Source organism: Petaurus breviceps, unplaced genomic scaffold, assembly GCF_028583685.1.
Source record: "Petaurus breviceps papuanus isolate PSGF00001 unplaced genomic scaffold, PetGlider_PUasm1.0 90895, whole genome shotgun sequence".
Taxonomy (NCBI): Eukaryota; Metazoa; Chordata; class Mammalia; order Diprotodontia; family Petauridae; genus Petaurus; species Petaurus breviceps.
Genome location: NW_027187372.1, coordinates 31,612,761 through 31,623,347, shown reverse-complemented (window position 1 = coordinate 31,623,347; position 10,587 = coordinate 31,612,761). Strand labels below are relative to the sequence as shown.

Below are 10,587 nucleotides of genomic sequence, written 5' to 3'. Positions count from 1 at the left end.
GAGATGCTGGAAGAAGGCAGCATTCCCTAATATTTGTGAAAAAAATTTCCTCAAACAGTATTTTTTTACTAGCTAGAATTGTTGAAATTGGTGGGTAAGGGAGGTGAGAAATGAAAACTCATTTCCAAGTTTCTTAAGCAGTGGCTACACAAGTCAATTATTCACTTTTGGACCCCTGAATTTCATTTCACTTTTTTGTCTTTGTAACCTAAGGAAAAATAACAACTCCCATGTATATAGCACTTTCAGGTTTGCGAAATACTTTCTTCATAATAGAAATTGTGAATAGAAATTCACATTATCCTTGTTTTACAGAGAGGGAAACTAAGACTGAGGGGTTGTGACTTGTCTATGACCACACAAGAGGGAGTAAAAATTGGAGGGAGTGTCTGAAACCTAGGTCTTCTGACTTGCCTAACACCATGCCCTAAGCCAAGTTGCAAAAAGGAGGAACGGTACCCCCAGCTCCTGTAGATCTTTGCAAGATAAAATTCAATTTTCTGTCAACTTATGTCTCTATTTCCCAACCACACGTGTGCGTATCAGTGAGCTGGGAGAAGGAGACAGAGGTCTTTCTCTCGGCCAACCTGGATTTATTCAGGTTCTAACTGGAAACTAATATTTGTGGACCTCAGTCCTCCCGTCTTTCAGTTAGCACCTGCAAACAGACCAGAGGATTCAGGTTTCAAAGGCATTCCCTCTCTCCTCCCTTTGTTTGGTCTGAGAGGCAAGAAAGAAGCAGCTGAAGTTCAGCTGCCCACATCTCAGGATGGTAGGGGTGCCCCAAACAGTGGGCTTCTAGGAACATTAACCCCGGGCTGCATTGTGTCTTCCTGTCCTTCTTCCATTCCTCCTTCCCCCTACTTCCCTACAGATCTCCTCCAGTGAATGGCCCTGAGCCAGGAGTAGGGAATGCCCCAGTTCACCTTTGCCTGCTTCTGTGGACTCCATGGCTTCTGCAAAATGAAGAGGAAGAAAGAAGATACTCACAGGCATCGGGAGACAGCAGTGTGAGTGGAAACAAGGACTGTACCATTTGCCTGGCCAGGTTACCCCCTTGTCCCACCCTGAGGGACTATTTCATCCGGGACCTTTTCAGATTCCAGATGTAAGGTTCCATACTGGGGGTTGGGACCTTGCAGCAGAAGATATAGTTTGTGCCCTCCATCCCCATGCCTCATTTCACCTAGCCCTGAATGGATATTGGGACTTTTCCGGATGCAGAGTGGGAGTGTTTGGGATGGTCCCAGGTGATCTGAAGAGAATTAGATGCTAAACCTAGAGACAAAGCCAGGGGGTCCTTTTCTGTTCAAGCTGATCCAAAACCTAAACATCATACCCCCTTCCCCTGCTTTCACCTCTCCTCTGTACCCTCCAATCCTCCAGCCCATACCCAGGAACCTCCCAGTTTGGGGGAGGTGGGGCAAAGACAGGATGAAGCCAAATGAAGCATGGGAACTTTTGTCAGACCATCAAGAGACAGACAAGACTTCACAACACATGGAACACTTATTCTACCCTGAGAAAGAGTTCACTGGAGGCAACTCATTCAGATTGAATGAAGAACATGAAGCCATGGGCTGGGACAATGATTGCAAAATCAGGAAGGTGGGGGAGATGGGCAACCAATTTCTTTTGATTAGGATCATGGAACTGTTCCTTATGTGGATTGGGGAGGTTGTAAAGGAGGGGGTGTACTCTTTGGTGGGCTCTGGTGGGACCAGTGTGGAAAAAATGACATTTTTCCAAGGCCTAATATAGAAATTGGGACTTAGGATTTGGGGGAAGAATTTCTAAAGGCCTACGGAAGGGTAGTGGAAAAGGATTCGCCCATTCTTCTTTTGAAACAATCCGCTCCAGGTGTTCCTGTTTTAGGCTCCACTGGAGGTTAGAGTAGTTGAAGGTGGGATGAAAGGAGGAGCTTTAGGTGGAGAACCTCTGGCAGAGGGAGAGGTCCATCCTTACTCTCAAGCTGGACTCCATTTCTTTAGGGTTCTTTTTCTCTCCTCATCTTCTGTTGATAACTGGGCTTCTCTCCAGAAGGCAGGAATTTCTTTTTCCAGCTGAGCCAATCAGTGCCATCATCTACTTCCATAATTCCCATGCTTCCAGGGCAGGGAGAGTGATTTAAGCAATCCTGCCTTTCCACTGAGCCCTTCTCCCCTCAAGTAACTAAGTATCACAGGTTGGCTGAGGGTCCCTCTTGGTCCATAACCTCATCTGCTTCCCTTTCCCCATTTTTCTTAAAGCCATAGGAAAATGCCTAAATGCAGTGCCTTTGAGAAGAGATCTGGGGAGTAAGAAGGGCCTCAAGATACATAGTCATTTTTTATTTCCTTCCTTTGCCCTGGGCTTAGTGTCTTCCCTCCTTTTCCAGAATATAGGAGGTAAAGGAGGAAATAACTCCTTCTTTATATTGTTTTGTATGCAAATAGACTTTTGTCACTGTGCCTGAGACACCTTTCTAGATGTTAGAGGGAATGAAAGAAGAGAAGGAAGGAAAGGAGGAAGGAAAAAAGAGGTAGAAAGGGAAAGAAGGGAGGAAGGAGGAAAAGATAGATATAGATAGATCTTGCTTTTGAAAGAATGCTCTTTCTCACTATAGGAACTGGCCCCTAAACAATCTTAAAAAAAAACAGATCCTTGGTATCCAATGGGAAAAGATATCTCCACTTACAAGGAGAAAGTGTAAGTCAGTCAAAGATAGCCAAAAGCATTGCTATGATTTCCCATCTCTTGGAAGCAGGCCAGTCCTTTGGAGGTTCTTGAATAACAGGGAATAGAGAAAGGGTTCCTGTGCTGGACCCTTGAAAACTCTGGGAGAGAGAAGTAATAAGTAAGGACAAATCCTAAATCGTCTGCCTTTACCAGGTTTGAGCACTTACCCTTCAGGGACCTTTAGAAGCAATATTTAGTTTATTTTCATGGAACCTGGGCTGTCTTTGTGAAAGTGGGCTAACTCTTAAAACTTCCCCTATTTCCAAACCCATGCCCTAGCCCTGCAATACACCCCCTTTAGGCCCAAATAGTTTAAACAGAGGCTGCTCCTTAAAGAAAAGAGCAGGAAGTAGCATTTAAAGGATAGCAAAAAGAGAAACTTTAGAGTTTCTTCTGCTTCTTGGATGGCCAAGAAGCTCTGAATGTGGGAACATGGAGGAAGTAGGGAAGTGAACTTTCATCACACCCTGAAACCAGACATAGGGGGTTGTGTGTGTAATAACTTTAAATGTTCTCATGAATAGATTATCCTCTCCCACCCCCCAAAAAACCACCCAATTCACATCTTGTTCATTATTTGGGCTTCAGAAGAATGCCAGCAGAAGAGCTAAAAGGTACTTATTTTATCCACAAGGCAGTTTTGAAATGCATACGCTGTTGTCTCTTGAGTCCTAAAGCAGGGATGGAGGGAGCAGAGGTTTCCTAAGGTCAATAGTATTTCTGAGACAAGTCCTAGCTGGCAGTTACAGAAAGTAGTATAGTTCTTTAGCTGCCAAGCCTGAAGAGAAGCATCTACCAGTTCTGTCCCCTTTTCAGAGCTGAGGTGAGAGTAATAAAAGGGAAGATTAAAAGGCCAGTAGACTTGCTCTTGCTGCTAAAGTTGAAATGAGAATGAGCCACACACACAGCTTCTTAGGCTGTTCTGCCTACCTGGGATAACAATTTTTTGTGGCTACTCTGGTCCCTACTTTCCCTCCAGTGAAAATAGGGGGACCATTCTCCTCCTTCCTTTATTAAGGAAAATGGTAGAGATTAATGTATAGCCCTTGATCCCTTGGGAGAACTGAAGGAGATGGGATTAGAAGAGCAAAGGCATAAGTGGTCCATGAAGATGACAGGAATTTTATTCTGTTATCACCCTCAGAGATTTCTCTTCTACCTGTTTTTTCAGGAGATGGTGTCTCTGGCCAACTTGCCACCTGCTGTCTTTCTCTGTCTCTCACTTATTCCCAGAAAGTGAAGTGAAGAACTGTTTTGCCCTTCCCTGCTTGAATCACTACCCTGAGTCAAGGTCACCTTGCAATTATGGTCTCCACATTAATGTTTGTACTCTGTTCTAGATTTATTCGATATTTAGAGCTAGGATCAAGGGGGCTATGTAGTAAGAGTGTTGGGAATCTAAGGAAAATCAAACCTCCCAAGTTCCATTCCCCTGACTCATTGTGTGAACTGAGAGGATTCTCTTAGTCTCCCTGTGCCTTGGTTTCCCTATGTGTAAGAAAGAGAAAGATTTGACTCTGCACACTTTCCCCCTTCCCTGTCCCCCCTCCCTGCTTTCAGCAGGAATGTGATTAGGACTTTTAAGTGGTTGGAATTCTTAGAATCTGATTGCTGTCCAGGGTCCTGGCTCAGGGAACAGAGGGGCAAAGGGACCTTTGGAGATCCCTAGCTTCTGTCTCAGGTTGAATTTCCTTGTATTTACAATGTATTTTCCTTTCCATTTTTCCAGGGAAAGGATTTTTGAATGTAGAAGTGGACATGGGAGAGGATATGTATATAGTATATATGTATATGTACATATACACATATAAGCACATATAATATTTAATGCAATAATTTAGTCAGCTGAAATATGAAGATAAAGATGTAGCCATGCTTAGTTCCACACATCCCCTGTGCTCTAACCATAGTGAGTGCTGTTCTGTGTTACTTTGTCATGGTGGTTTTGTGAGAAGAAAATTATTTTGGTATCTCTGAAAATATGTCAGGAGGTGAGAACACACAGAACTGGTGTTCCTGTCCCTAGAATGCCTCTAAGAGTATCCATGGTCTGTTTTGTCATATAACTCTTTTCTTGTTATAGACAGGCCCTTAGAAGGCTCTTATGTCCTTTTTAAGACTATCTTCTCTCCATTTCTCTGTCTCTGTGTCTCTATCTCTCTCTGTCACACACACACATTCATATATCACACATTCACATGCGTGGGTACTCTGCTCTCTCCATCATACCCCCCATCCCTACCACTCCAGACACATTCTTTGACATATTTTTAGGACCTTTACTGAAATTGCTCTGAGTAAACTACTAGAAAACTGTTAAGAGTTCATATACATAATTATTAGTGAGTCCCTACCCAAAGTGGTTGTACAAATTTATCCCCCGATTCCTGGAATGGGTAATATGAAAGCTGAGAACCTGCCCCCTCTACTGACTAAACATGCATTTTGCACAGGGAATTCAGGAATAATAATGATGGGGTTACAATGTGGCAGGGATGAGAGGGTAGAGACTAGAATGACACGACATGGCTTTGTAATCAAAACACCTGAGTTTCTAAGCCATTCCTGACCCTTCTGTGGAGCCATAGGCAAGTCATTTCTCTCTTGAAGTCTCAGTTTTCCCCATCTATAGAATGGGGGGAATTATTCTCATTCCCTCCCTTACCAGGCAAGGGTTATAAGGTTGAATCTGATCAGATTGTTCAAAATGGTCTCAATTTAGAGAGAATATTTCATAGGCTATAATTGGATTTAGAACAAGATGGGACCTTAGAAAGTACCTAGTCCAAAGCCCTCATTTTATGTGTAGAGAGTATAACCAAAATGAGCCAAATAGTTTCGTGGGGAGCTCAGAAGAACCCAGTTCATAGAAACTCAGACTTTGAGGATTTGGACCATGAAGTTATATATAGATGAAGAAAATGAGCAACTTGCCACATAGGCAGTAAGTCACAGACTTATGGATATGGAAGGGACCTTTGAGGTCACTTAATCTAATCCCCTCATTTTAAAGTTGAAGAAACTAAGACCCAAAGTAGGTAAGTGACTTGCCCGAGGTTATGTCGGTAGTGAATAGCAGAGCAAGAACTTGAACCCAGGTCTTCTGACTCTAAATCCAGTGCTTTCCCCACCCCAATTTATAACCTTGCAAATGGCCACCAAAGCCTTCTCTTCAAGTGGGTTAAGTTCGTTCTTTGCTAGGTCTTAATATTCATTGTAGAAGTAGTTATTTTTATAGCAGAGTATGTATCAATTCACATGTAAAGTAATTAACTTGATGTAACTGATCCAAGAAATACTCAATCTCTTGAGCCATGGAGCCCAGGTTAGTCATAGCTTTCATCTCTTTGCTTCGTTAAACCCTCCTTTCGCACTCCCCAACTTTGGGAAAGAAAAATAAAAAAAAAGAAAATGTAATAACCCATTTCTTGTTGAGGATCTAGGACTAGGGCTTTGATCTTTTGAAGGGAATTCTGCCTTGGATAGTCTATTGGAGGATGCTATCTATACTTGGACCCTCTCCTCTAATTTGCTTTTTCATGCTCTGAATTTTAGGAGCCATAGCTTTGGAATATGAGGAACAGGGACATATTCTCTTGTGAAGGATAGAGTTGCAGCCTTGGGCTGATGGTATCAGCAAGGCACTGAGTGGCAAGTGCTGGGGCATGAGGTGAGAGACTTTACCCTGGCTATTTTCCCTAGAAGGGTCTGTGAAGGTTTGGCTGAAGATAAGGAAGCCTAATTAGCCCTAATGTTCTCTTTCTGCATAAGGATAATCTTAATATTCCTATATAATATTCCCTCAGGAAGCTTTTGTATTTTGCACAAACCCTTTAGCTCTGTGGGTTTCCCCAGTCTTCTCAGCAGGATATCTGGCCACTCCCTGCCCCCTTTTGGGGCAGGTCCCCTCTCTGCCCAGCCACTTCTTATATTTCATCTAAGATTCAAAGTGGAGGGGAGGGGGAGAAAGAGGCATAAGGAAACAGTTGTTAGAGGGAGATGGCTGGACCCAGGCGAAATCCTCAGGACTCTCCCAGCCTCCGTCACCATAGCAACGAAGTTATTTTTAGCCAGTTATTCATGATGCTTGGAGCACTGACTCTCTCTGCTCCAGAGAGGCCAGACTGGCCTCTGCCCTCATCCTTCTGTGTTTTCCCTCCTTTCAGAGACCTGAGGTGGGGAAGACAAATGGAGGGACAGGAGGCCTGCCAGGCGACCTCCCAGCTGGGCATCTCTCTCAATGGGAACACAGTTCTAAGGGCTTTCAGCCCCCATGCCTTTGGTTTTGTGTCTGTCTTAGGAACCTAGTTCCTAAGTGATCAAACGTTCTCATCCTCTCTCTAGACAGTTACCCCAGAGGAAAACAGCTGTCATTCTGGGAGAGTTATCACTCAGGGCAGTGAATCTGAGGAATCTTTTCCCTGGTGGTTAAAGAAGCAGATTCTAAGGGAGTTCCTTGCCAGTCCTATGGAATACACCATCCATGTCCTGAAAGGACATAGAGAAATTAATTTGGATAATTAATGGTCAAGTAGGTTGTTACTGGAAACAGTAACAGTCTGATAGCCCTCCAGAATTAAAAACAGGTAACAAGTAGGACTTCTGGGCTTCTTACACCCAAGATTAAGATTGTGGTTACCTTTTGGGCTAAGAAATGGAATCATGGGTTCCTCTCCTTCACAAGAATAATCAAGCTTCCATTTCTCTTCCCTTCTCAGGGGCCTGAGAAACTCACTGAGAAAGTTTTCTGGAGGTGTTCTTTCTCCTCTCATCCACTCCCTCACCCCCTTCATTTCTTCCTAGACCCCATCCTTGTCCACCTTCCCCTACCCCCCTTTTCTAGAATGGCAGGGAACCCTTAGGGAGACAATGGTGCTACTAATCCCCTTCATTATTTGTTCCAATATTAGTCCGAAGCTCTTGAACCCAGCACATAGAGCTGGGGGGAGAATGTTTTTATGCAAATCATCCGAAACCCTGGAGTTTCTGTGAAGCCACAGCTTCAGAGACAGTTCTAGTTCCTGAGCCAATAAAGTAGCAAACTGGGTCTGTCTCTTACACTGAAGTCTTCCTCTACCTCTGCCTCCTCTATTATCCCTGGGGTAGCAGGGACCCATTTACTTGGCATATAATTGGTTTCCTTCTGGCTCAAGTTGTCCTTTTCCTGAACCTATGAACCTGGAGTAAGCACTTTTCTCATTCACACTGAAAAGCATGCCTGTAAATGCTGCTCTGTTAATTGCTGTAATAAATGGACTTTATTATATCTTTGCAGTAAACGAATTACGGTGTCATTGTGGATGGGACCTCCATGTTTATTACACAGGGTGACCCATTGTAGCAGGAGGAACAAAATATTGCTAGCAATGCTGTCCAGGAAGGGAGGGGGGATAAAGAGAATCTGAAGGATCTAAAAGGTAGTTGAATTGAAGCCCTGGGTAAGGTGTCAAGAGACTTGCCCTCTGTGTGGCCTTGGGGGCCTTCCCCTCTACAAGCCTCACCTTCTCTTATCTTTGGTTGGAGGAGAATCAATCTTTCTGTCTCCTGTCTTCACAGAGAGGAGCAGCTGGATGGAATTGACTGTTCTGGGGAAGAAAGGCATCTTGCAGGACAAGTTCGCATGTAACAATGAAAGATTCTTTATTAAAAAAAAGACTTCAGGCTAAGGTATTCCAAGTGTGAATAGCACAAGGGGACAGAAATGGAGATGTTCAGACCCAGAGTTAAAAAGAATTTTTAAAAAAGGATGCTTCTAATTGAAAAGAGATTCAGAGAAAGTAAATTAGAGACTTCTTGGGAGAGAATATGGGATGAAGAATTGACTACAATCCGTGTTAAAGGAGGAGATAAGGAACCCAGGCTATTCAAGCACATACACACACACACATCCATACCTCCTTCTCCTATTCCAGCCTTCTTTACTGTCCCAGGAAGAAGACGGTAGCATTTGAAATGTCAAATATGGGCAAATCTTGGTTGAGATGGAGCAAAGAATACTCTTGAGATGGTGGCCTCACAGCCCCATTCCCCACCTCAGTCATCATAGTCTGCCTGATGCAACCATGTTTCCTCTCTTTTCATCATAGGTTACCCATGAACCTGCTGACACAGGCCAGCTCAATCCATCCACATCCCCAGCCCATTTTCCCTGAATAAGCAGTGACAAGAACAGAGACAGAGATCAGTCTATTAAGTTCACAGCTATTCGTGTGTAGTTCAGCATGGAAGTATGACTTGAGTTAATCTATTATTTTATTAGAATGAATATCCCTTCCATTAACATAGATCCCAGTCCTCCCACACGTCTTGTCAGATGGTTTAATGAATTTCACTGACCAAAACTGTAAAATTAAATAAATTAACCTGTCAGCTAACCTTTGAAGCTCTTTGAACTTAGTTAGCTAGTCCAGTCCATTAGATGGGCCCTCACTCAGCTGGCACATAGCCTTCTAGGATGCAGACTATTTCTATGCCACAACTACATATCAGAGGAGGACTTAAAATGGGGATATTGGACATTACTAAGAAAACTGTAGTATAAAGTAATACAAAATAAATGCCTAAGGGACGTGCAAATGAAGTACCATTTGAGTTCCCAGGGTGGAGGATGGGAGAAGAGGTGGATAGCAACTTGGAGGAGGGAAAGACATTTCCTAGAGAAAGTAGCATTTGAACTTAAGCAAGGCCATGAAATCAATTCATTCAAACCTATCATCTGAGTAGGAGTGACAGTAAATGTCCCCAGGGAGTCCATTTGAGGCATGGGGAACTGCTGTGAGTAAAGGTTTGAAGGTGAGAAAGTGCAGTATGTGTATGGGAAAGAAGTCTCGTTTAACTGGAGTACTTGTAAGGAAGTGTTGAGTATTGGGAAAGTCATCAGAACCATCTAGAGATCCTTGGTAACTTTGGAGAGAGTAGTTTACTTGAATAGGCAAGTAACAAACCAGACTGCAGGGGGTGGAGGAGTTAGTGAGAGGAGAGAGTAAGCAGAGGCAAAAGCTGTAGACAATTTTTCCTAGAAATTTAGTTATGAAGGAGAGGAGAGACATTGGATGAAAATTTGAGAGGACTGTAGGGTGAAATGAGGGGTTTTGCTTGTTTTAAAAGCAGGGGAGACCCAGATTTATAAGCAGCTAAGGAAAGAGGTAACTGAAAAGTTGGGGGGGGGGAGAATTCAATTATGGAAAGGGTAGGCAGTTCTGTGGCCCAGTGGATAGAGAGCCCTGTGCTCAGGGTCAGAAAAACCTGATTTCAAATATGGCCCCAGATACTTACTTGTAACTCTGGGCAAGTAACTTAATCTCTGCCTGCCTCAGTTTCCTCAGCTGTAAAATGAGGATAATAATAGCACCTACTTTCTCCTGGGGTGCAATGAGGACCAAATGAGATACATACAAATCACTTAACATAATGACTAGCACATAGTAGGTGCTTAATAAATACTTCTTCCCTTCACTTTGAATGCCTGGCTAAGGAATTTGAATTGTATTACAGAGAGAATAGAGAGTGACTGCAGGGTTTTGAGTAGAGGATTAACACAATTAGACCTAGATTTAAAGCCAGAGGGTTAGACCTAGATTTAAAGCCAGAGGGGACCTTAGCGCTCAAGCCCAATCCCCCTTCAATGGTCTGGCCCTCAGAGATAACCTGACTTGCTCTGGTCACACAAGACACATTTCATCTGAGGCAGGATTCAAACCCAAGTCTTCCTGACTCTCAGGTCCAGTGCTGCAAGTCTGGCGGTGAAGTAAAAGATAGAGGAGAGGAGAGGAGAGGGGAGGGGAGATAGGAAAACCTGAGAGAAAATTATGGTCATGGCATGGACTGGGAGGGGCAGTACTGGGAAGAGAAACGGGGGGGGGGGGGGGG

The 10,587-nt window shown here is 43.6% G+C and overlaps 2 protein-coding genes across 4 annotated transcripts in view; one reads left to right on the top strand and one right to left on the bottom strand.

The window, feature by feature from the left end:
* CDK18 (cyclin dependent kinase 18) overlaps positions 1 to 10,587 on the bottom strand; it is a 149,439-nt gene that overhangs the window by 127,326 nt on the left and 11,526 nt on the right. The window lies entirely within an intron of this gene.
* BLACAT1 (BLACAT1 overlapping LEMD1 locus) lies at positions 694 to 7,997 on the top strand. Its single transcript, XM_069074679.1, has one exon. The coding sequence runs from the start codon at positions 913 to 915 to the stop codon at positions 1,012 to 1,014; it is 102 nt and encodes a 33-aa protein (XP_068930780.1). The 5' UTR covers positions 694 to 912; the 3' UTR covers positions 1,015 to 7,997.

Coding starts and splice junctions, on each gene's coding strand:
- BLACAT1 (XM_069074679.1), top strand. CDS start 913: ATGCCCCAGTTCACCTTTGCCTGCTTCTGTGGACTCCATGGCTTCTGC.